This window comes from Cucurbita pepo, chromosome LG16 (genome assembly GCF_002806865.2).
Source record: "Cucurbita pepo subsp. pepo cultivar mu-cu-16 chromosome LG16, ASM280686v2, whole genome shotgun sequence".
NCBI lineage: Eukaryota > Viridiplantae > Streptophyta > Magnoliopsida > Cucurbitales > Cucurbitaceae > Cucurbita > Cucurbita pepo.
The window spans coordinates 3,107,547-3,134,487 of NC_036653.1; the positions used below are offsets into that span (position 1 = coordinate 3,107,547).

General features: G+C 40.3%; 1 protein-coding gene across 4 annotated transcripts; it reads right to left on the minus strand.

Moving 5' to 3' along the window:
- Nucleotides 1-10,451: 10,451 nt before the first annotated feature.
- Nucleotides 10,452-25,299, minus strand: LOC111777667 (U-box domain-containing protein 4-like). 4 transcript variants are annotated; one of them, XM_023657369.1, is made up of 7 exons: nucleotides 24,964-25,299; nucleotides 23,825-23,934; nucleotides 16,913-18,190; nucleotides 13,390-13,670; nucleotides 13,167-13,283; nucleotides 10,955-12,991; nucleotides 10,452-10,837 (listed from the first exon to the last, which is right to left on the minus strand). In XM_023657369.1, exons 3-7 carry the CDS (start codon nucleotides 17,109-17,111, stop codon nucleotides 10,778-10,780), a joined length of 2,694 nt encoding a protein of 897 aa, XP_023513137.1. In that variant the 5' UTR covers nucleotides 17,112-18,190; nucleotides 23,825-23,934; nucleotides 24,964-25,299; the 3' UTR covers nucleotides 10,452-10,777. The 4 variants fall into 4 exon arrangements, with proteins under 4 accessions (XP_023513137.1, XP_023513136.1, XP_023513140.1 ...); XM_023657368.1 differs by having other exon boundaries at nucleotides 23,814-23,934; XM_023657372.1 differs by lacking the exon at nucleotides 16,913-18,190 and having other exon boundaries at nucleotides 24,964-25,298.
- Nucleotides 25,300-26,941: the final 1,642 nt, after the last annotated feature.

Genomic DNA, 26,941 nt, shown 5'->3' on the forward strand with positions numbered 1-26,941 from the left:
CCGTTTGGGGGGCGCTTTGGGGGGCGATTGCTGCGTCTTCCGCCGTTTGGGGGGCGCTTTGGGGGGCGATTGCTGCGTCTTCCGCCGTTTGGGGGGCGCTTTGGGGGGCGATTGCTGCGTCTTCCGCCGTTTGGGGGGCGCTTTGGGGGGCGATTGCTGCGTCTTCCGCCGTTTGGGGGGCGCTTTGGGGGGCGATTGCTGCGTCTTCCGCCGTTTGGGGGGCGCTTTGGGGGGCGATTGCTGCGTCTTCCGCCGTTTGGGGGGCGCTTTGGGGGGCGATTGCTGCGTCTTCCGCCGTTTGGGGGGCGCTTTGGGGGGCGATTGCTGCGTCTTCCGCCGTTTGGGGGGCGCTTTGGGGGGCGATTGCTGCGTCTTCCGCCGTTTGGGGGGCGCTTTGGGGGGCGATTGCTGCGTCTTCCGCCGTTTGGGGGGCGCTTTGGGGGGCGATTGCTGCGTCTTCCGCCGTTTGGGGGGCGCTTTGGGGGGCGCTTGCTGCGTCTTCCGCCGTTTGGGGGGCGCTTGCTGCGTCTTCCGCCGTTTGGGGGGCGCTTGCTGCGTCTTCTGCCGTTTGGGGGGCGCTTGCTGCGTCTTCTGCCGTTTGGGGGGCGCTTGCTGCGGCTTCCTCCGTTTGGGGGGCGCTTGCTGCGGCTTCCTCCGTTTGGGGGGCGCTTGCTGCGTCTGTTGTGCGATCCTAACAATTGGTATCCTAANGTCTCTTGCTGCACAGACTTGAAGTCATCAATATAAATCCTTTAGTCAGAGTTCTCCTTGCATTTTCTCTATCCTGTTCTTTGTGTTCATCTAGATCGAGTGTGTGCGTTGTTGTGCGATCCTAACAGCGTCTTCCTCCGTTTGGGAGATGCTTGCTGCATCTTCCTCCGTTTGGGGATGCTTGCTGCGTCTTCCTCCGGTTGGGAACGCTTGCCGCGTCTTCTCGGTGTTGGATGATGAAAGTCCCACATCGACTAATTTAGGGAATGATCATGGGTTTATAATCAAGGAATACTTTCTATTGGAATGAGGTATTTTGGGAAAGCCCAAAGTAAAGTCATGAAAGCAAGTAAAGTCACGAAAGCTTATACTCAAAGTGGATAATATCATATCATTTTGGAGAGTCGTGTTCATCTAATATGGTATCAGAGTCATGCCTTAAACTTAGTCATGCCAATAGATTGGTAAACCCTGACTCCAAAAGAAAAGGAGTCAAGCCTCTTCGAAGGCATAGTCAAGTCGTCACCTTGTCTTCTCCGTTTGAAGTCGTCACCTTGTCTTCTCCGTTTGAAGTCGTCACCTTGTCTTCTCCGTTTGAAGTCGTCACCTTGTCTTCTCCGTTTGAAGTCGTCGCCTTGTCTTCTCCGTTTGAAGTCGTCGCCTTGTCTTCTCCGTTTGAAGTCGTCGCCTTGTCTTCTCCGTTTGAAGTCGTTGCCTTGTCTTCTCCGTGTGAAGCAGATGTCGCGTCTTCTCTGTGTCTTCTCCGTGTGAAGCAGTTGTCGCGTCTTCTCTGTGTCTTCTCCGTGTGAAGCAGTTGTCGCGTCTTCTCTGTCTTCTCCGTGTGAAACAGTTGTCGCGTCTTCTCCGTTTGAAACAGTTGCCGCGTCTTTTCTATTTTCGCGTCTTCTCGAAAAAGAGTAAATCGTCTACCTAGGATGTTCCTAATTCGGTAGTCGATTGTAATTTTCATGTTATCCTCGAAAAATTTGCTTTTCGTATTGTTTCAGAATTAGGGTTGCTGTCTACCTAAGATGTTCCTAATTCGGTAGTCGATTGTAATTTTCATGTTATCCTCGAAAAATTTGCTTTTTGCATGGTTGCAGAATCAGGGTTAGCAATTTGTAAAGACATTTATCGTCATTGTTTTCAGATTTGCTACAGCATCATGGTTCAACATAAATGTTCTGAAATTTTATCAAATAACTCAATTAAATGTACAATTAGCTTCGAATTATGCAAATGGAGCAATTAGTGAGAAAATGGTGAGCGTGAAAAGATGTATTTTGAAGAGTTATCACCCTTCAAAAAAAAAAAAAAAAAGAGTCTCCTTGCCTCAATATGGGGCCTTAATCAACATTACTACACGAGCTAAAAAAAACATGTAATTTGAAAAATCAGTTTAGAGGAAGAAAACTCGATTTGCCTACACATTGGTTGTCGGTAGTAGAGATTGCATAGAAGAAGGTAAAGAGGCATTGCTTGAATTTGACGATGAAGGGTTAGCCCCTTGATGATATGATGTTGACACGTTGCTTCGTCCCTCTCGTTCCTACCGTTGTAAGCTTAACGAGGTCGAGTCTACTATAACCCTTATAACAAGTCAATAGCGAGCTTGACCTAAATCTCCTTGACAATTCACACTTGCCTTGAACGAACTTCAACGAAGAGATGACCCAATATAGTTTGGCCAAGGCAAGGTTCTAGCAAGATGACCCAATATAGTTCGGCCCAGACAAGGTTCTAGCGACTCGGCAACATCACATAAGTGCCACACCTCTTATAAAGTCTTTAATTCGAGAAGATTGTTGTGGTAGACTCAGTTTCAAGTATGATATTTAATATCGATGTGTTTTGATTATTTTTCTACTAGTATAAACATGGGTAATCTTATTTCTTCTAAATTGTGTAAGATCAATTTTCTTCTCGTCTTTTGAGTTTAGTGAGGATCTACTGCATTTTTAACAAGTGGTATCTAGCTCAAGATCAAAAGTGGCAACAATAAGGGGTAAGCTATTGCAACCCCACCTTCCTTAATTTAGTGGGAAGAATCATAATCAATGGAGTATTCAAATGAAAGTGTTATTAGATTCTGACTTAATTAAAGAAAATTGTCGAGAGAGAATATATTGAAGTTGAGAATTGGAACGAATTGACAAATTAATTATTTTCTCAATGAGAAAAAAATTTCAAGTAATAGGCAAGAAGATTTTATTCTTTATTTATCAAACTATTAATAAAATAAAAGCCCTAAATGGTTGTAAATTTTGGGAATTAGATCTAATAATTTTATTGAAAAATAACTTTTAGATCTAAATATTCAAGAATTCCTCGAAAGGAAAGTAAGATTTGGATTATCTTATTGATCAAATATCTTAAGTTTGAATGATTTTAAACATGCAACCTAAAAATTCTTTACCTTTATTTGAGGCCGATCACCTCTATTTGAGGCATTTCATACATAGTTTTATATAGCCTTAAAACAAAATCATTCACTTTGACGAGACATTTCAAGAGTCCGTAATTTTTGTAGTCTATAACCATAATTTACGTTTATGTAAATGTAACTTTAAAGTAAATGAAAAATCATAAAATATATGTAACGACCCTAAATATTCTACATAACCTAAGGTCATTACTGTTACATATCATGAACATTTAATACGAAAATAATTCAATTGGAACTTTATAATAAAATTAACTTTAGTCTTGCATGCTCATTTAAGGCCCTTAAACACACTAATTCAATTTGAACTAAAAAGAAAAACAATATAAAATAAAATATCATATACTAACCTCTATGCTACTAAATGAAAATGCAATTAACAACCTATAGTTTATTAATATTTAAATACGAAATTATCTTAAGTATGTGTCATAGTTTCGTAGTTGCGATGCCACTGTCAGTCGTACAGGGGAGCCTTGCCTTTACCTGAAAAAGCGACCTCCTTATTGGGGTCAAATGCAAACATATACAGTTGCATGCATGAAACACATCATAAGAGTCTATTTTCCTATGGCAGCTATCCTACCAAGGAACTTGGATGTGTACTTAATTTCCCTACACGGTTCACACGTGCGAGTATGGACTCACCAATTGGTTTGCACACCTCCTATGCTCCTTTCTAGTCGGGCGAGCATTCTTTGGTAGCTGTTGATGTCGGACACCTGTTAGGAGTAGTGATCGTCATGGTAGCATTATGATAAACATAATGAACGTTCCCCTGCCTAGTAGCGTACGCGTCCGTACTATCGTGAAGGAATAAGGGTATTCCACGATGCATGAGCACACAATAATGCATGAGGTCTCAACATTCTTTCGTTTTAATTATCATTAATACAACCTCGCTAGGGTTTTGTACATATCATATCATTTTTTATATCATTTCTCATAGAATTTTTCATATCATTTATCATAATTCTCATGCGTATGCCGAATTTGTATTTCAGCTAGTTCGTCGATTTTTGTGTCAATCATAGTGTATCATTCATGTCATATATCAATCATATCATAAAGTTTTCATGTCACAATAATTCATATCGTACACATATCATATTATATATCATAATAGCCACATAATAATCCCAAGCATGTCGTCAACATATCATAACATAACATATCATAAAGCATATCAATTCATCAAATTCAGCATAACAATCATATCGCATAACATTTACATATCATTTCTCATAACAGTTTACATATACGCTCTGTGACACATGCGAAGTCATGGACATGTGTCATCATACAACACACAATTATAACCAACGACGGTAAGGGCACTTACTTGGTTGGCCTTAGCCGGCGTTCTCCCTAATTCAAGTACGTTAGCTCCCGTTCCTCGAAAATGCTCCAAATTATCGCCAGTTGTCGTTTCCTATTGGAATATCCGTTTTGTTAGTAACTTAATAATTTCTAACTCAATTGAAGTTAATCGGAGAGTTTTACCCTTATATAGACCTTATTTGACTTAAATAAGGAAAAATTTAGCTTCGAAACAAACGGAATGGTGGGAATCGGCTAGTTTTTCATTACCAAGTCGAGAGGAGCCAAAATTGAGTCGCAGAGCCGAGCAGCCTAAGCCGACTGAGTCGAAGGGGAGTCATGCTGCAAGTGTGCCACATGACACAATTAGAGACCGATGCGTGTGCATGCAGTTTTGGGTCGAGGCACAGGTTACGGGTCATGGGCTACTGTAGATGTGAGGTTGGGCTGGTTGTGTGAATTGGGCCGAAATGTGGGTCCTAGGTCTAGGCGTGCGCGTACGCAGGTAGCAACTGCAAGGCTGATCTAGGTTCTAGGCTGCAATGGAATGGGCCTTGATGTTAGGTTGCGGGTTGTGTCTAACCCGGATTCGGATCCATCGTATCTTGTCTTCTTCGCCCGATTCTACGCGATTTTTTTGGTTGTTTTTCTCTCTCCTTTGAAATGGTGCTCTATCGTCGATTTTGTTGGGATATAGGATCTGACAGAGATATGTATGGCAGATATTTCGGAGAGATATGGATATTCGGTAAAAGTTTGGTAGAAATATATTTGGTAGAAATATATTTCGTAGAGATATACCGTACATATTCGGTAAAACTTTGGTAGAGATATATTTGGTAGATTATATTGGAAAGTCGTTAAATCTATTAAACCTATATTTAGGAATAAACTCAAATGAAAAAGAGTAGTTTTATAATAGTATTTGAGGGGAGAGTGGGTCATGAGATAGCCAATTTTAGATTTTAGAAAACCTATATATTAATTCGTTTTCGAGCTAAAAATTAGAGCAAGAGCATAGCAAGAGTTACAGAGTTAAAATGTATAGTGTAATAGAGAAGGGCTTTTCAGAATTTCTGTCTCCTTGTCTCTCCCCTCTCGACATCTCCTTCACAACTTCTTCATGAGTGTTATTTTAACAAGTTAGTTTCAGAGCGAGCGTTTATTTCTACAAATTGGTATCAGAGGCGAATTGTTATTTTCTACAAATTGGTATCAGAGCGAATTTCTATTTCAATAAATTGGTATCAGAGCCGATGGCGAACATGATGGGACAAATGCTGCTACCACGATTGACGAAGACGAACTATGAGAATTGGAGCATCCAAATGAAAGCTCTTCTCGGTTCTCAAGATGCATGGGAGGTGGTCGAAGAAGGTTTCGAAGAACCGAAGGATACCACGGGTTATACGGCGGCGCAAAACAAGGCGCTAAAAGAATTACGATCAAAGGATAAGACAGCATTATACATGCTGTTCCGGGCTGTTGACGAGTTGGACTTTGAGAAGATTGCAAGGGCAACTACTTCAAAAGAAGCGTGGGACACTTTAGAAAAAGTGTTCAAAGGAACCAACCGAGTCAAGCAGGTGCGTCTCCAAACTCTGCGTGGCGAGTTGGAGAGCATGAAGATGAAGGAGTCAGAAAATATATCTGACTACATTACGCACGTACAGACCGTGGCAAATCAACTAAATCGAAACGGAGAAATGTTACCCGAGACGCGGGTTGTGGAGAAGATCTTGAGGTCGTTAACAGACAACTTCGAGAATGTTGTATGTATCATAGAAGAGTCAAAGGACCTAGCGACGTTCACGGTCGATGAGCTCACCGGTTCTCTCGAGGCACACGAGCAACGTAAGAAAAAGGAGGAGACACTCGATCAAGCGCTTCAGACTAAGGCATCAATAAAGGATGAAAAGGTACTCTACTTTCAAAATACTCAAAGTAGAGGTCGTGGAAGTCGCGGGAATGGTCAAGGTGGTCAAGGCAATAATTATGAAGAAAATTATAAGGAGAAGAGACTATCGAGCCAAGCAAATTGGCGTGGAAGAGGACGCAATCAAGGACGCGGTCAAAGATATAATTCCAATGTCCAGTGTTACAAATGTCAAAATATGGCCACTATGCAAATAATTATAACTCCAACAAATGTTACAATTGTGGCAAAATGGGTCACTAAGCAAGAGATTGTCAAGCCGAGGAAAAGATGGAAGAAACGATCAACCTAGCCTTGGATGACGCAACAAACGGAGACATTCTCTTGATGGTCCAAAATGAAGAACTGAAACAAAAGAACATGGCAGTGCGAAAAACGATGGCGATAGTCGTGAGGTAGTGAAAACTGTTGGAAATGAGGTGATGCACAGCGGATGTGGCGAAATCCTGATAGCGGAGACGAGAAAATCGAAGAAAGATGAACAACCAAATAACACAGAACCCGAGCTCGAAGAGAGAGAGCTCCAATGGTCGGAAAGGCAATTCGAGGAAGAAAGAAGAAAGAGGATGAAAATGGAAGAAGAAAAGAAAGAATTAGAAATAAAGATTGAAAGGTTAGAGAAGGAAATTGGTGAGCTGAGTGAGAGTTCCTCCTATCTCAAACAGGAGAAGGAAGAGAATAGGCAGGAAATCTCTGAACTTGTGAAGAAAGTTGAAGAAGGTGTGAAGAAAGAGAATGACTTGTTAATGGAGATTGATGCTCTAGTGGACGAGCTCGACATGAACCTGAATCAAGTCCAACAGGAGGCAATGAATTTACGACACACGATTGAGACACTCACTCGTGATAAAGCCGAAATGGAGGAAGCAAAAATGAAAGTTGAAAATGTCGTTGTGGGAGTGGCATGAACCTAAATCAAGTCCAACAGAAGGCAGCAAATTTACGACACACAATTAAGACACTCACTCGTGATAAAGCCGAAATGGAGGAAGCAAATATGAAAGTTGAAAATGTCGTTGTGGACTTGCGAAGGGAATTGAGTAAACTAAACGGAGCTATGACGTCTGAATCGAGCGTGGCTGAGAATGGGAGAAATGAGGAGTTGGTATCTCAAATGGGCTGTTCTCGAGAAGCTCCAAATGAAGTCTCATCAGAAAAGGACAAGCTTAGTTTGTCGCTCGAGGACAAGGGGAGGAAATTGAAGAAACCACGCCTAAGCTCGAGAAAACGAAAGCGGCGCAAGTGGAATAATTGAATAGAGCATCTAAGTTTGTGGGGGAGTTTTGTTGGGAATAAACTAAAAAAAAGATAGTTTTTAATTTTGTTAATTTTAGTAAGGTTTTTGAAATTGAGGAGTAACGAAGAGGCCAAAGAAAAAAATGAAGAAGGAAAAGGCCAAAGGAAGAGGGTGGGTTATGGGACAGCCAATTTTAGATTTTTGAAAACCTATCAATTAATTCGTTTTCCATGGTAAAGAACAGAGCAAGAGTTACCTAGTTAAAAAGAGCAAGAGTTACCTAGTTAAAAAGAGCAAGAGTTAAAAAGTACAGTGTAATAGAAAAGAGCTTTTCAGAATTTCTTTGTCTCCTTGTCTCTCCCCTCTCGACATCTCCTTCATAGCTTCGTGAGTGTTATTTTAACAAGTTAGTTTCAGAGCGAGCGTTTATTTCTACAAATTGGTATAGAGCAGATTGTTATTTTCTACAAATTAGTATCAGAGCGAATTTTATTTCAACAGAAAGCATATATATATCCCGTGCTTCCAAGATGTACTCTCCTCATTCTCTGTATTCTCTCTTGTTGTACATACTCAAGTCATCAATAAAATCTTTAGCCAATATTTCTCCTTGAATTTTCTCTCTCATGTTCTTTGTGTTCATCTTGATCGAGTATGTGCGTTGTTGAGCGATCCTAACACGTTTCTCGTCATTTTCCTTTAGTTCTTCGTCGTTTCTCCTTCCTCTTCACCTCCCACGTGGTATTATGGATTGTAAACACCTATAACACATAGATCTGTGAGGGGCCAACCAATCCGAAATTCAAATCATCTTTTCTAACAACGAATCACATTGCTAAGGGGTGAAAGCCTACCTTATTCATGTGTATAGTCCTCGGTGATCCCTTTTGTGGTGTGAGTAGGTTGTTTCAACGTTGGATATGTGGGGTTTCTTTGCAGGTGGTTTTTGAGAAGGTTGAGGACCATTTTGGCGTTGTTTTGGTGAGTCGTGGGGATTGGGGAGAGTGTGTTTGAGAGGTATGCGAGAAATCTAGGGTTCATGTCTCTAGATCATCTTTAGGGTTCATCTCTAGATCATCATCTACTCAAAATTTGTAACCATCTTAGAATAAATGTATGACATTAATTACAATTTGACTTTATTTTATAGGGGTTGAATAACATTTATTTCGCGTAAAGATGATGTTGGAGACTTGATGTACTTACCATAATGAGACCTAATATGTTATTTATTGTAAGTATGTGATGTAGATCTATGACAACCCCAAATACAAAGTCATTGGGAGCATATAAACTTGTGACACAATTCACTCCAAAAAAAATTTCAAAATTAGTATTGACGGATTATTGTGATAGCGATTGGAGTGGTAATGTTGATGGTAAAAAAAGTACATCAGATTACGTTCTTAATGTTGGTTGAGGTGTTTTTACTTACTTTTCCACGGGGTTCAAAGAAACAACTCATTATTTCTCTTTCTATCATTGAAGAAGAATATATCTCATTATCTACTGCCGCATGGTTGAAGGAATTGAAACATACTATAGAGTGAAATTGTTTTATTTTGTCATGCATTACTAAAGAATTCAACTTTTTTGTCGACGAAACAAACATATTATAATCAAATATCATTTCATTAGAGACTTCTCCTACTTTAACAAAGTTGGCTTGAAGAACTGCTTAAGTCTAAATTAAGGGATAGACACATGTTGAATACATGAATAGTTTAATACGTTGATCACTATGTACATTGATGTGATGTATGCTCCTGTATTGGTGAAAAGTTACAATGTCTTTTGATATATTTTCCTATTAGTATAAATTTGTGAATGATTTGTCATTTTGTAGCGAGACAACAAAATTGAAGTCATTTGCAAAAAAACACTCTTAGGTTGACATGAATAAGAATATAATTTCTCACGTCTCTTGAATTTATTGTGAGAATATTGTGTTTCTAACCGTGGAGAAGAAAGATTTGAGCTAAGGGAAGGGAGAATTGAGCTCACTTAGTCCTTTGAACATGACGAACACCTTGCATTTCACCCCTAGGCGACATTTAGGACCAGTCAAATTCCAATTTTCGACTAAAGATGAGTAGTTAAGGGAGTTCATTGTTACCTCGCCCAGATGTAGAATCAACCTAGATTTTTCAACAATTTCTTAACCTACTGAGTGACAAGAATCACACAAACATGAAGATTGTCAAGTTATTAGGAGTCTGGATTGTGTCAGTCTAATTCAACTTATAAACCTTTACGAGAGAAAAGGTATGACAACAATAGTCAAACTTGGTTAGTGAACACTATATTATATTTTTGCTTAAGAAATATTGTTGGATTTTTTCAATTACATTAAAATATTTAAATTATTTATAAAAATATAAACCGAGAAAACTCTTGGCAAGGAACTTGATCCCTAAGAATTTTTATGAAAAATCTTCGCTTCGATCTCGTTTAAAAATAGATGAAGGATTTCATGAAGACAAGAATGGAAAACGGTGACAAGGACGGGGACAAAGGAGCCTCACCTCGTGCACATCTTTATGCATCGAAGCTAAAAAAATTCTAAAAAATAGACTATTTCGAATAAGTTCAGACCATCACACTCCATACATATTATATGATATGTGCATGTAATAAGAGATTACCTTTGCACGTAACACTCCTACCCAAAACCTCTAAGCAGATGTTTTCTTTTAAATAACAAATCGAGCTTTCACCCAGAAGAATAAACACAAGGACATACCAAAAACAAGTCCATGGAAGAAGCCCACAGCTCCCTGAAACGTGCAAGACGATGTTAGAACTGCATCGCAACACATCGAACACGATATTGGCATTACACATCAAGTAGATCCTTGTTCGTCGCGAGGGATCGACATGAAATATTCTCACTTCAGTGTTACAAAAATAATAATTAATTCATGAACTAGAACATCATATTTTACAGAACCTAATCCAATCTTAAGTAATTTTTAACTTTTGGGAAACATACAGTGCAAAAAAATGAAGCAACCAGAAATACCTTCACATGCATATATTATTTGTTTGATTAGATGAACATGAATATCTTCATACATCTCTTCTCTTTCACAAACCTCATATGGCGTTTAAGATCGTCGTATAAAAATATTTACCCTCTTCCCGAATTCCCATGTCTCTGGCTTCTGAAATGGCTAAGAAGCGCTTGAGCCTGCGATTACCCGAATAATTAGTTAATGTACTCTCTAAGACGACTCTAATAAGTCCTTAAATTTTAACCGTAAGATATTGAAGAGAAGATTAAGCAATAAGCGCAGATTTGATGTACCTTTTCTTTGGCTCTAGCAGTGCCAGATTGAGACAATGCCACTAATGGTGGCACGGCTCCTTCTTGGAGCACCATACTGCAATGCCTACTGCTTGTTGTGCAAAGCTGCAATAATGCTGCTGCTGCATTTTCCTTTCCTCTCCCAGAACCCAACTCGACGACCTCGACAAGAACAGGAATTCCACCTTCCTGACCAATTGCAGACCGACCCTCGGGAATCGTGGTGAGATTTGCCAACACAGCAACAGCCTTGTCAACCATTCCTGCAGCTGGGTCCATCAGCTCCACAAGATGCCTCACAGCTCCAGCTTGTACGATTCTAGCCTTGTTCTCGTGGAATATCGACAAATTAAACAAAGCTGTAGCTGCATCCTTCTTTCCCCTGGGAGTTCCATTACCCAGTAATTCAACTAGAGGTCCTATTGCTCCAGACCTTCCAATTTTGACCTTGTTCTCTTCAATCACTGAGAGGCTAAAAAGAGTTGCTGCTGAGTTCTCCTTTGCTTCTGGGCTCCCAGTTTTAAGAACATGAATCAATGGTTCAATTGCATTAGCCTGGGCAATGACATTTTTGTTATTATCATTGATCGATAAGTTTAGAAGAGCTGTCACAGCATTCTCCTGTAGCTTCGAGTCTGCAGACAGGAGCAAATCAACCAAATATTCGATGGCCCCGGATTGAGCGATCACTATTCGATTATCCATGTTATGTCTGGCCAGTAGCCGCAGTTCAGCCGTAGCTCCTCTTAAAGTTTCAAGTGAACTGCTCTTTAATTCCTCTACCACTTTCTGAACTTGTGCTTCAATAGCAGAAAGATCAGGCCTCGTCTCATTAGCAGATGGTGCAATCATCTTAGAAGCAAACCTCTCTGATGGTCGGAGCCACATTGTATTACCTTGAGATCTTGGGTCAGCTAGTCTCGGTGGATGCTCCCGATCTGGTTCTCTGTGGTTGGTAGTCGAGGTAGCAGCCAAGGGCTCTGATTTACTCTCCCCAGCAGCATCACTGACAGATTCATTGGGTTCCCCTGAAGTTCCTTGAGAGAGATTAGTATTCGAGACTGCACTAGAGGTGGAGGCGGTCCTGTTATGACTATGAGACGGTTCATCCTCACCACTGGTATCTGGAACATTGGCTTTAGATGGTGACGTAGACGGTTTAGCGACCAAATCGTAACCATTTTCTTCCAATTTGGCCATTTGATCTTCCGAGCTTGATAGCAACAGTCTACTAACATCAATCTCACGTTCATCACCAGCATCATTTGATAAGGAATCCTCAGAGAAAGAGTGGGAGAGCAAAGAAGAACTTCCATCTCGATAGCTTACCCCAAGCGAGTTCATGTTCTTTCCTGAACCTGCAGACCTGGTTGACTGCGGGGACATCGGTTGGTAACCAGGGGAATGAGGAAAAATGGGCTCTCGATGGGTATCAGACTCAAAGTTCCCAGCGAGAACAGGCGAAAGCTGGTTTAAGTTCACCGACCTCGAGGGATCAGACAATTTTACATTGTTTGTCTCACACCAGTTTGCAATCAGAGCCTTAACAGTGTAATTTGGTATAAGATTCGTGTGAACCAACGTCTGTCTAGTCTTCGGGCAAACATTGAGCCCCAGATCGATCCAATTTTTAATAAATACCCTCTCGTACGTCTGCCCCGATGCTACAATAACTGGATCTGTCATCAGTTCGAGAGAAAGAGGACAGCAGAAATCAGCAGGTATTGATACAGGACTAGAATTTTGGGATTGATTTATCATAATAAACCGTTCATGCATATGGGTTACAAGAGCAATCATTTGATCAATGCCCTCAGCTTCTTCAGTATTTTCAGCTTGTTCTGCACTCTCTTTCAACTTTTCAAGTGCTACAGCCTCAATTAAGATCTCCTGATTTGATCTCAAGCTCAGAAAATCCGCAAGTTTCACCAAAACATCTGAGCTGGGTGCAATGCCCTCTACTTCATTCCCTATGGCATCTTTAATAACGGAAGATATTTCTTCCTTTCCAAAATGCTTAATTTTTTGGACGCAGTGCTGCAATAATTAGTGATGCAGATAAAACATTACCCCAACAGAAAGAGGAAAAATAGATGCTGCCCACAGGCTTTCACCTTCATAACGTTTATACTCCATAGTAAAAACCGAGCGAAAAAGACGATGAGTGAATAAGCTCGAAAAAGTCGAAACGTAAATCTTAAATCAGTATTACCTCAAGAGATGATGAACTCAATTCCTCCGGAAGATTTTCATTTGAAGACTGAAAAAGCTGGAATATATCTAAGCAAGATTTCCCAATCTTTGATATCAATGCTTCACTTTGCAATACCTTTGATCATACCCAAAGAAAGGGAAGTAAGGAGGGAGACAGAGAGACAGATATAAGGATAAGGTATTCATAAAAAATGATAATAATAAGGAAAAGTGTAACTTACAAAGTATACTTTACTCGACAACGGTTGCCAATTTTCGAAGAGCGCCCTTAGTTCATCAATTGAATGATCGAGTTCTTCAAACGCCTTAGTAAGCTCTTCATCGGAAGCTATATCTGAATCAACAACTGCATCTAGTATTGGTCTCAATAGTTTGAAGATCCCTTCTATTTTGTGGAAGTACTTCAGAGTAGGTTGTAAATTTATGAAGTCAGTAGATGAAAGTTGAAGAAATGATGAAATATGTCTGAGGAGTACTTTGAGTAATGATACCCCCATTGCACCTGCATCAATATGTGGAACAAAAACGTATTAAAAGTCGAAAATACTCTCGAAACACTTGGTTTCTTGTTATCTCGTAGTTCTGATATCGTTTATCTTTCAATGCATTTGGGTTCTATCATCACGTAACTCGAAAGTGGCTTTGTTCATCTTAAGAATGCCAGAGACCCAGAAAAAGTCATCCTATGCAACTAATATCAATATGAAATCAGAACAACGTACTGATATCAAATCAAAACAGGCTAACTAAGAAGACAAGTAACTAGGAATGTATAAACGTGCTACAAGCCAAAGACCATCAACTGATTTTCCTAGTCCCTCCTTCCCTCTTTGTGCGATTTTAACCGAAGCTCCATCGTGCGATTTCAACCAAACAATTAAACAAGATAGTCGCTCTCTTAACGTAATTAGCCATAAAGTAGATCAGTCAAGCATCCTCTAGCAATAATAATTGCCAAAGCCACAAAGCCTTACTCCTATTCCTCACATTGCCAATACTCAACCAACCATAAGTAACAGGCCAGCGACTACATCTCTAGCCAAGTGACTTGCCACATCTAAACTTTGCCTTTCGCAAAACCCTTTATCTTCTTTTCTATCTTCCTATTTCCTCACAATAATCTTAGTAATGGGAGGCATAGAAAGAAAGTGGGAAGATCAGAAAGAATAGCTTAAGCTAGAGAGCCTTTCTTTCCAATTTGGCTCCCTTTTTTCCTTTTCTTGTTGCAGGCTCCTTTTCTTTTGTTGGTCCTTCTTTTCTGACCCTTTTGTGGCTTTTCGATATTCCTCCATTCTTCTCATGGAAAAAAGAGATCGAGAAGGGTTTACCACCAAAACCATTCAACTCTTCTTTAAGAATAACATCCAGCACAAGCTTGGAAATGAAGAAAGATCAGATTTCAGGAAGATACTTCCGACTAAGCCGCGGGGGAGTCACGCTGCAGGTGTGCCACGTGATACAATCAGAGGCCGAAGCGTGTGCAGGCGGCTTCGGGCCGAGGTGCGGTAAGCGGATCGTGCGCAGGTATGCAGGTCAAGGTGCTAGGCTGCTGCAAGTTGGGCTAAGGCGCGCGGTTGGTTTTGGGCTGCAAGCGCTGGAATTGGGCTGAAGCAATGGATTGAGCCTCAGGTACTCGGCAATCGATCGGGCTGCAGACATGGGTCAACGTGTTTGGGCCGAAGGCGTGTTTGGTTATTGGACTGGGCTGCTGGTCATTGGGTTGTGGGTTGTGGCTGTCCATTGGGCCTGCTGCTAGCTGACTCAGTATCTTATTTCGTCTGGGATCCTCTTATTGTGAATCTATAATCCTTTATCTGAGCGTGGGTTGAACTATGAGTCGGGCCATCTGTGCTATAATCCTCTCAGTCACTACAACTATGTCAGCTCTCTTGAGATCCTCTTGTACTTGTGGTTTCCTTGTGATAAGGGTCGACGAGTATGTCGTTTTACGACTTAGGGCATCTGCGCCCATATTTGCCTTTCCAGGGTGGTACTGGATATCTATATCGTAGTCCTTCACTAATTTCAACCACCTTCGTTATCTCATTTTCAGTTCTTTTTGGGTGAAGAAGTATTTTAGGCTTTTATAGTCGGTGTAGATTTGGGTCTTTTCTCCATACAAGTAGTGTTGTTGCCAAATCTTTAATGCGAATACTACTACAGCCAATTCTAATTCGTGCGTAGGATAGTTTTTCTCGTATTCTTTCAATTGGCGTGACACATACGCAACAACCTTACCGTGTTGCATCAATACACACCCTAATCCCTTTTTGGATGCATCGTTGTAGATTACATATCCCTCTGAACTTTCTGGGACCGTGAGCACTGAAGCTGACACTAGTCTTTGTTTTAGGTCTAGAAACTGACCTCACATGCGTCATTCCATACAAAAGGTACGCCCTTTCTTGTCAACTGTGTAAAAGGCGAGGCTATTTGAACGAAGTCTTAAACAAATCTTCGATAGTAGCCTGCTAACCCCAGGAAAATTCGTACCTCTGTAACCGTTGTTAGGCGTTCCCATTTAGTGACGACTTCTATCTTAGTAGGGTCCACTGAAATCTCATCCTTAGATACTACGTGTCCTAAGAATGAGACTTGTCGTAGCCAAAATTCACATTTGGAGAACTTGGCGTACAACTTGTTCTCCCTTAAGATAGTTAGGCTTTTCGGAAGTGTTCCTGGTGTTCTTGATCCATTTTCGAGTATATCAGGATGTCATCTATGAACACAATAACAAACGCATCTAGACACTCCTTAAATACCCAATTAATTAATTCCATGAACATAGCTAGGGCGTTGGTGAGGCCAAATGACATCACTACAAACTCGTAGTGGCCATATCTTGTTCGAAAGGTTGTTTTCGGTACATCTCCTTCCATAATCTTAATCTAGTGATAGCCTAATCGAAGGTCTATCTTAGAAAATATCGTCGTCTCTCGGAATTGGTTGAATAAGTCCTCGATGCAAGGGAGTGGGTATTTGTTCTTTATTGTTCTCTTGTTTAGCTCGCATAGTCAATACATAAGCACATCGAGCTGTCTTTTTTTTTTCACAAACAACATCGGCGCACCCCAAGAGGATATGCTAGGTCGGATGAAACTCTTGCTTAGTAGGTCTTATAGTTGTATTTTTAGTTTTTTTAATTCTGTTGGAGCCAGTCTAGTTCCTGGTTCGAGTTCTATCCCAAAATCTACAACTCGTGAAAGAGGAAATCCTGGTAAATCCTTGGGGAAGATATTCGAGAATTCGTTTACTATGGGTATCGTATACATCGCTTTCTCCTTTCCTTTTATGTCTACTGCACAGGCTAGTATAGCTCACCCTCCTTGTTGTACCAAGCGTTTGGTTTTCATCATCAACACTATCTTTGGGGTAGTTCCCGTGCAGGTTCCTTTATACTTAATATTGTGTTTGGTTGGTGGCAAAAATACGACTTCCTTCTTGTGGCAATCTATATTCGCATAGTTCTCAACTAACCAGTCAATTCCTAATATAACATGAAAATCCGTCATACTCACTACTTTCAGGTCTACGCTTATGGTTCGTCCATCTACTATTATTTGTCCATCATTTATCCTATTCTCAGTAACTAAATCTAACCCTGTTGGGTACTAACAAATAACACATGCAATAAGGGTTTTACTGTGAACCCTGTTTGACTAACAAAAGGCATGGATATAAAGGAATGCGTAGAACCAGAATCAAATAACGTTAATGCATAATGTTCCAATATAGATAGCGTACCTGTCACCACGGTGTTAGATGTTCCAGCGTCTCTACTAGTAGATGCATTTGCCTTTGCCTGCGAGCAGGTTTGCACAGTTCGCTCGCCACTGTCTGGACCTCTAGGTGATTCTACTGGATTCTTGGTACCCTTCCCAGTACCGTATTTGGCTGTGTGACCTTCATAACCACATCTGAAACATATCATCGAACTTGCCATACATTTACCCCAATGCTCCTCGCATTCGCGACATTAAGGCTTCTCACGTCTTTGACCCCTCTCTCTATCTCTGGGTGTCTATCTACATGTTGGGCAAGATGTCTATCATCATATCGAGTCCTTCACGCCGGTGGTCGATAGTCTGTCTATCTATCTAGGTTCATACAGGCGTTACCTTCCAACAGTGACTACTGGTTCTCGACGCCTTTCTTCTTGAGGCTTTTCCAAGACTTTGGCTATTCTTAGTGCCTCCTCATACGTCTTTGGGTTTATGACTTCTACACTATGCAGCGGATCTTCGAGTCTAGGCCCAAAACAAATTTCTCGGTCATCTTTTCTTCAGTGTACACTAATGACGGCACGAAACCCTTTTAGCCTCATAAATTCCCTGTCATATTGGTCCACTGAGTGTTCACCTTGAGTCAGAAGGGTGAGCTCCTATTGTATCTTAAGTCGAGCCGCCTTGGGATAATATTGCTTTAGGAAGGCCTCCTTAAACCAATCCCACGTCATGATTCCCCCTCTTGGGTTAATACTATTCTTATTGTCCATCCACCATAATTCCGCGTCTTTTTGCAGCATAAATGACGCACAGAGTACCTTATAGTTGTCCGGACATTCCATGGACAGAAAAAATGGTTTCTATGGATAAAATCCACATTTGGGCTTCTGTTGGATCTCTCGTAAAACTGGTGAATGGGCGCGGATCAAACTCCTTGAAGTCCTCTAGCAAGTCTACTCCACTAGTAGATCGTGAGTTGTTAGCTTGTTGAATGACCATCATGGCATGCATCATGGCCTGAAATGACTCTCATAACAAATTAGTAGTGAGATCTATTCCAACTGCTGGTGCTGCTGGAGGTGGTGAAGCTTGTGGTGGTACAGCTTGAGGAGCGCAGTAGTAGGATCTATTCCAATCGCTGGAGGTGGGTGCAGCTTGAGGCGGCGTAGTTGCGACCGTCCAAGTTACTGACCTTTCTCAAGACAGGCTCTCTTCAGCCTCACATCTTCCTCTACCTCTAATAGGGGGTCGTCCCCTTCCTCGTCTTCCTCTTCTACGTCCTCTGGGCGACATGGTTCTAGAAACCAAGATAATTCTATTTAAGTTTATTGTTTACTAACAATACAATATCATATTCTACATCAAAATTCATACAGTATAGCAAGCATATAATAGCGACATTAAATCAAACATCATGCCATAACATATAATATAATTAAAGTTCGTCAATTTACATGGTACATAAAATTTGATACTTAGAACCAATCACAATAAATGCTACATAACATTTCTTATCTTATGCATGGCGTACCAGTACAGGGCATCGACGATTGGACCATGGAACATGTCAAGCCTACATCGTAGGCTAGTCTACAAGATCTATAACTTAGAGCTATGATCCCAACATTATATTCTATTCTTTGAAATCGATGCTCCATTGCATCGAGTCATCTTTCTTCTTGACACTAAACGTTGACACATCCAAAGGAAGTACGCTAGGACAAATAAAGCCTTTGCCCAATAAGTCTTGTAATTGCGTCTTAAGTTCCTTTAATCTTGCTAGTGCCCCACGATAAGGCTTTCGAAATGGGTTAAATTCCCGATTCAGGGATGGGGTATTCTTGATAGGTCTTTTCTAGTATCAGAGTTAGACACCGAGCGATGTGCCAGCGAGGAGGTTGAGCCCCGAAGCTGTGGACACGAGGCGGTGTGCCAGCAAGGATGTTGGGCCCTGAAGGGTGGGGGATTGTGAGATCCCACATTGGTCAGGAAGGAGAACAAAACATTCTTTATAAGAGTGTGGAAACCTCTCCCTAGCATACGCGTTTTAAAAACTTTGAGAGGAAGCCCGAAAGGGAAAGCTAAAAAAGGACAATATCGGCTAGTGGTGAGCTTGGACCGTTACAAATAACTGTAACGACCCTAGATGTCCATTAATCTAAAGTCACTACTGCCATCATCATCTATAGTCATACGCAGAATTAAACATTTAAAACTTCATCTTAAAACACTGGCATGGACTTACGTGTTCGAAAACATTTTTAAAATGACACAACGAAATACTAATTGAAACAAATAAGTGTTAAAATTAAAAACACCCTATTCTAACCTAAGTCTAAGAAAACAAGGAAGCGTAGACAGTTCGTCCTCTACAACTAGGCCGACTGTCAACTAGGCTGGACTGGTACTGGGTTGCAGATGGCTCTGCTGAGTTGCGTGAGGAAGTTGGGTTGTAGGTCGTGGGATCACGGGTTGCCCAAGTTCGACCCGACCTAACATGTTGTCTTCTTCGCCCGAATTCACACGTTTTCCAGATCTCCTCTCTCTTCTAGCGGCTGTATTCCGACGTTCTTCTCCTCGATATCTAACGGATAAAACACGTACCGATCTGCCTTCCATCTTCACGATGTCATAGGACCATTTAATTGCCTAAAACATAGATCCATTGATTATAGTTTCCATGGGTTTGAACTTTGCCGACGACGAGACAAAAACCCAACGTTTTGCTTCCTACGTACCCAAAGTTGTCACTGCCTTGTCCCTACTTATGCGTGTACTCTGAAGGATCATCATGTCTTGTCGACGTCGTGCTCGTCGGAAAACAAAAAACCAACTCTTCGTCCAAAAACAAAGCACAAGGCCTTTTTTCTTCTTTTTGATAAAAGGCTAACTTGCATTGAGAAAAATAAAAGAATACAAGACATGCAAAAAAAACAAAGTCCACAAAAGGGAGCAGCCCTCAAGAAAGGGACTCCCATCAAGAAAAATAAGACCCAGATCAAGACTAGGAGAGATGATCCCAAGGACGAGAAGAAATTGAATCCATACACTCGATCCAGCTTGACTAAGAATCTCGAAAGGGCTTTTGAAAATCTACTGCTCATCTTCCTTCACATACCCCCAAACAAAGTGCACACCCCGGCTTGTCATAAAAAAACCTCCCTTCTCTCAAAACGACAAACGGAAGAGGAACTCCTCGATCATAACACCATAAACTCTATGTCAAGCAAGCTGAATGTTGTCCACGCCAAAGAAGTGATTCCAAACAAACAATGCATAGTCACAACTCCAAAATAAATGATCCACATCTACCTTCGAACTACGACAAAGGATACAACAGAAAGGCCCAACTAAAAATGGTACCTTCCTCGAGGGCATATCAAGAGTATTAATTCTCATAGAGATAACTTGTCAGACAAAGAACTCCCCTAAACAAAGCTCATGGGTTTGGAGTTCCAGACTAACTTGTCTGGAATGTTCTTCTTTCTTTTTGTTTTTGTTAACTATATACTTGTTGGGATAAGTTGAGGACAGCTCACACCGTGGGCAAATGATGGTAAAGAGAACCTAAAATTACTCAAAGATATGTTATCAAAGTAGTAACAACACCTACATACGCAACACGGTAAAAGTATAGAAACTGTACCGAAGTATAAAAAAAAAATTAAATATTTATCTGCGCCTACTTCCTAAACACAGTAAAACCACGACGCGCCACTAAATCCACATCCATATCCAATGTCCACATTATATATATGTGCTTCTTATTGAAAATACATATGAAAGACCATAGTCAGAAACTAACGAACACATCGCGACAAGATCAANACACGAGGCGGTGTGCCAGCAAGGATGTTGGGCCCTGAAGGGTGGGGGATTGTGAGATCCCACATTGGTCAGGAAGGAGAACAAAACATTCTTTATAAGAGTGTGGAAACCTCTCCCTAGCATACGCGTTTTAAAAACTTTGAGAGGAAGCCCGAAAGGGAAAGCTAAAAAAGGACAATATCGGCTAGTGGTGAGCTTGGACCGTTACAAATAACTGTAACGACCCTAGATGTCCATTAATCTAAAGTCACTACTGCCATCATCATCTATAGTCATACGCAGAATTAAACATTTAAAACTTCATCTTAAAACACTGGCATGGACTTACGTGTTCGAAAACATTTTTAAAATGACACAACGAAATACTAATTGAAACAAATAAGTGTTAAAATTAAAAACACCCTATTCTAACCTAAGTCTAAGAAAACAAGGAAGCGTAGACAGTTCGTCCTCTACAACTAGGCCGACTGTCAACTAGGCTGGACTGGTACTGGGTTGCAGATGGCTCTGCTGAGTTGCGTGAGGAAGTTGGGTTGTAGGTCGTGGGATCACGGGTTGCCCAAGTTCGACCCGACCTAACATGTTGTCTTCTTCGCCCGAATTCACACGTTTTCCAGATCTCCTCTCTCTTCTAGCGGCTGTATTCCGACGTTCTTCTCCTCGATATCTAACGGATAAAACACGTACCGATCTGCCTTCCATCTTCACGATGTCATAGGACCATTTAATTGCCTAAAACATAGATCCATTGATTATAGTTTCCATGGGTTTGAACTTTGCCGACGACGAGACAAAAACCCAACGTTTTGCTTCCTACGTACCCAAAGTTGTCACTGCCTTGTCCCTACTTATGCGTGTACTCTGAAGGATCATCATGTCTTGTCGACGTCGTGCTCGTCGGAAAACAAAAAACCAACTCTTCGTCCAAAAACAAAGCACAAGGCCTTTTTTCTTCTTTTTGATAAAAGGCTAACTTGCATTGAGAAAAATAAAAGAATACAAGACATGCAAAAAAAACAAAGTCCACAAAAGGGAGCAGCCCTCAAGAAAGGGACTCCCATCAAGAAAAATAAGACCCAGATCAAGACTAGGAGAGATGATCCCAAGGACGAGAAGAAATTGAATCCATACACTCGATCCAGCTTGACTAAGAATCTCGAAAGGGCTTTTGAAAATCTACTGCTCATCTTCCTTCACATACCCCCAAACAAAGTGCACACCCCGGCTTGTCATAAAAAAACCTCCCTTCTCTCAAAACGACAAACGGAAGAGGAACTCCTCGATCATAACACCATAAACTCTATGTCAAGCAAGCTGAATGTTGTCCACGCCAAAGAAGTGATTCCAAACAAACAATGCATAGTCACAACTCCAAAATAAATGATCCACATCTACCTTCGAACTACGACAAAGGATACAACAGAAAGGCCCAACTAAAAATGGTACCTTCCTCGAGGGCATATCAAGAGTATTAATTCTCATAGAGATAACTTGTCAGACAAAGAACTCCCCTAAACAAAGCTCATGGGTTTGGAGTTCCAGACTAACTTGTCTGGAATGTTCTTCTTTCTTTTTGTTTTTGTTAACTATATACTTGTTGGGATAAGTTGAGGACAGCTCACACCGTGGGCAAATGATGGTAAAGAGAACCTAAAATTACTCAAAGATATGTTATCAAAGTAGTAACAACACCTACATACGCAACACGGTAAAAGTATAGAAACTGTACCGAAGTATAAAAAAAAAATTAAATATTTATCTGCGCCTACTTCCTAAACACAGTAAAACCACGACGCGCCACTAAATCCACATCCATATCCAATGTCCACATTATATATATGTGCTTCTTATTGAAAATACATATGAAAGACCATAGTCAGAAACTAACGAACACATCGCGACAAGATCAAATAATAATTAACTAATACTTTTTGCCCCATAAATATCCAAGCAACCACAATCGTACCCAGCAAATAGTACCATAGGCGTGAATTGTTCTCAAGGGGTGCCATTGTATCATAAGGAGTGCTAGCACTATTACAATGTTTTTTATAAAAATAATCAAACCTAGGAGAACTCAATTTCATGTGACCAAGTCGTGACTCAAAGATATCGGGCACATGTACAATCATGGACGACAAAGGATGTATTGGATCCATCAAGGACATTAAGACTTTGACTTCCAAGTGCCTCTGCCTCAAACGAATAGATATCACACAGAGATCTTACCAAGTCATCAAAATTAAGGCATCCTGGTTTATAGCATTTATTTTTTGGTAACTGGTTCTGATCTATAAGATCAGAAGAGAAAAAACTTCAATTTCCAAAACTAGGGTAAGATAAGATGAGTAAGAAATTAACCAATAATAACAAGACGAAACTGCACGATAATGGCACACTGCCACGATCAGTAAGAAAGGCACTTGTGTAATGAGGATGCAGAAGAAATTCCGTACATTAAACCACTTGTCGAGAAATTGAGCCTCATATCTTAACTTAACCAGGTTGGACAAGAATCTTCAGGTAAGGTAGCAAGTCGGAAATACTAAAAGTTTATACTATCTATTTGTCCACTAGGAGTGTTTGTAATTCTAAGCTCCAACTATTCTCAATGCTTGCATTGGCTAGATTATATTTGAAAGGTCTATGATGGGCAAGTTGTTCATAAGGATGGAAAGAACACAAGCATTTTGTTGTTAGCTTCTTCCACAAGTCCCGACCGCTAACATTCCAAGAATAATCATACAATATCTTATGACCCGCCAGCTAGGTGAGGTGGCTTTTGTCAAAGTCGATGGAGGATACTAGGTTGTTCAACTCCCTCAAGCCACGAGTTGGCTCTTCTTCTTGGATGGGACAGGAAACACAATAACCAAAAATTTTCATTAGAACCTTAGTCGCTAAAGTTTAAACACTTGTTGAAAATTACATAAACGGCTTCCTTAAAGAGAAGTTAAAAACTATCATCAGCATTATACCCTATGGCTATTTATATGAAGAAAAAGAGAAGTTATTAGATCACTAATTCAACACATTCAAAGCGTAATAAATAACTATCCTCCAAACACGGGATAACTAAGGGACGAGAGTACCTTGTTCTTACAATGGAATTACAACTTCAATCAGTAGACCAAACTTTCTTGCATAACTGATCCCGGAAAAGCAATATAAATCTCTGTTACAGAGAAGATTCATAACCCATGAACACTGATCCTGCCACACATAAACATATAGAACAAATACAATAAGAAACTTGAAATCAACACAAAACCACTACAGACTAAAGCAAGGAGGTGAAAGTAGAGTCCATCCAAGTCATTACCATAACGCCAATAAGCTTGCCGCATATCTCAAATTAACAATAAAATAGATGGTTTTAGAAGTATACATAAGTGTGTGCAAGAAACCGGGTTCAAACAGAAGTATGTCATGCTAATGTGCCTTGGATAATCCACATCCCAGGGTCAGACGCTTATGAGCACATTGAACTATCCATGTGATTGAGAGCCCTCACAACTCAGGCACAATGAGCTAATAGCCCGTCGTGCGGGCCTTCCACTGGGGCCACTATGCCAAAAGCAAGAGAAAGCCCATCCCTCTCTTTCCTTTTTTCGCCCCTATGTCGCCACACAGGGGGACATAAAAAAGGGGAGCCAATCAAACTGTTGCTTAATTTTTGGATCTTTAAAAAGTTGGCTAAACCCTATGCTCCTACCCATTTAGTAAGCATAATCTAGAGTAGAGAAACAAACCAGCTAGAAGATAAAAATTGGTATCCCCAAGTTAACAACATTTTTTCTCCCCTTTCACTCATACTTGAACGGTTTCCCAAGAACATGGCCTTATTCTAGAGAAAAGAAATTGCACGAGGAACAAAATAAAGCTCTAATCCTGGTGCCTACTTGGGCCAAAGGCAATCACTCTCTAAATCCCTTCATGAAGAAACCATATCGTTTCAGAGGTGAAAATGGCTTAAGACAATTAATTGATGCAAATAACACATGAACTCCAACCCACTAAATGTAGTTGCAGCAGGAGATCCTAGAAATGCTGATTCGAAATTGGAACTTGAAACAAATACCCAAATAAAAGCAGCCCCAAAACACGAAAACGGATGATCATCACAGGTCACTCCAAATACAGAATTCGAGAGAAAGAACAAAGGTTCAACAAAGCCATAACAATGAAATCGAAGAGAATACAAACAAAACCCAGAAAAAGAAAACGAGTATTGAAACTTACGGATCAAACCCAGAAACAATCGGCAGAAGTGGCACCAGAAATGCAGCAAACAAACGTAGAACAGAGATGAGAAGATGTTGGTTCAGGGGGCCTCTCTCGCGAAACCCACCACCCAGATTTCGCCTATTCCACATCCGTTTCCGTTCCATTCACCACGGACTTTTTCATCTTCCAATTATTTTATTCATTTTAGTCGAGATGGATTAAACTTCTTCCTTTATTCTTTTCAGCCCTTTTAGTGGCCTAATTGGAATGTGGGGTCGATTTTATTCTCCTTGTTTACCATGTTCTTCATTCTTCTTCTACATGTGCAAGCCAATCTTCACTCGGCGTTTGTGACAAAATGGGGAATAATTCAAAAGAAATGGCATCAACTCATTCTTCGACTTCGGATTAAGTGGAGTTAAACGCTTTATTAGGTTTGTTAACTTCAGTCAAGTTTTTTCCTTTTACTTCACAGGTTTTGCTTACCCGAGTTTTTTCTTTTTAGTTTGACCATAAATGGAGTAGTCTTAAGACCTGACTTGAATACGTCTTAGTTTTTATATTTTATTTGAAATCATATCAGAATACATGGACTAAATTATTACACAATGAAGTTTATGGACTATCTTCGAAGGGTTAAAAAGCGTTTTTTTTAACTTGGATAGAATCGAACATATTTTTATAAGAAATGTTAGCTATGTTTCTGGTGGTAGAAGTAATTCTTTGTGTCATCGTCCTGGGTAGCATATGAGTTATTGTCTTTAATTATTAGACAACAATCATGACATTGTTAACTAAGGACTAAAAATATTCTATCACAAGATTAATGGTAGCATGTATTTTCGATACCAAACAAATAAAATGAAACATTTAAATCATCACATATCCTTTTAAGGTTTTTTTTTCTCTCTCGTAACATTTATCTTAAATAATCTTAGTTACTCTCAAATTAATTAATCAACCTATTAAGTTTTTTATTATTCAATCAAGGTCGCAATAAATTTGAGCTCTCTTTTCTCCTTTTTCTCATTTATTTTAAGCATAACAAGATTAAGAAAGAAATGGAGTATTCATGGTGGCATTTCAATGATGAAAATGAGATAAGTTCAAGGATGACAAAATTGGAGCCAAACATTAAGGTCAGCTAACAAATTTGCCATTCATTTTCATCTCTTGATCAAGAGAACAGAAACACCTTGATTAGGTGAGTGGTAAAAAAAATGTTATAAAGAAACAAATAAATAAAGTTAGATTGCTGATGAAAGACAAAAAGGGACGTGTCAGCGCCACTGTAAGAAAAACCAACTGTGAGAAGAAATGAGCTAAAACGCTGAAACCAGGCATGAGGAGCTTGCTTAGCCATAGAGGGTTTTTTTAATAGACAGACATGAGTGGAAAATCGAGGATCAATATACCTAGGAGGTTGTTCCATAGGAACATGTTCAATAAGAATGTCATTGAGGAAGCATTCTGACATCAAGTTGCTAAGGTGGTCATTTATTTGTGACCGCAATAGAAAGCACAACCCGGACAATGGTAGCTTTGACAACCGGACTAAAAGTGTCAGTGTAGCCGAGACCAGAAACATGAGTATAACCTTTGGCAACAAGACGAGCCTTGAAACGCTCGATGGATCCATCAAGCAAATATTTAATGCGAAACACTCATTTAAAGCCCACAACGTTGGTGTTGGCAAGGCAAGGAACCAAAGTCCAAGAGTCATTTGTTGTAAAGCTCGAATTTCTTCGTCTATGGCAGCAACCCAAGCAAGATTCTTAACCACAAATTTGAATTCTTTTGGCTAAGTGGATGCAAGAAGAGTAGAAAGAAGTCCAAATGAGCCCCAAATAGCAAAATTTGTTGGATGACAAGTCTTGAAGATACCAGCTTTGGCTCGTGTGATCATAGGATGAGAGCCTAAAGAAGAAGAGGAATCAGCAGTAGGTTCAATAGAGGTCGAATCAGAAGTCGAGGGTAGAAAAGAGAAACCTAC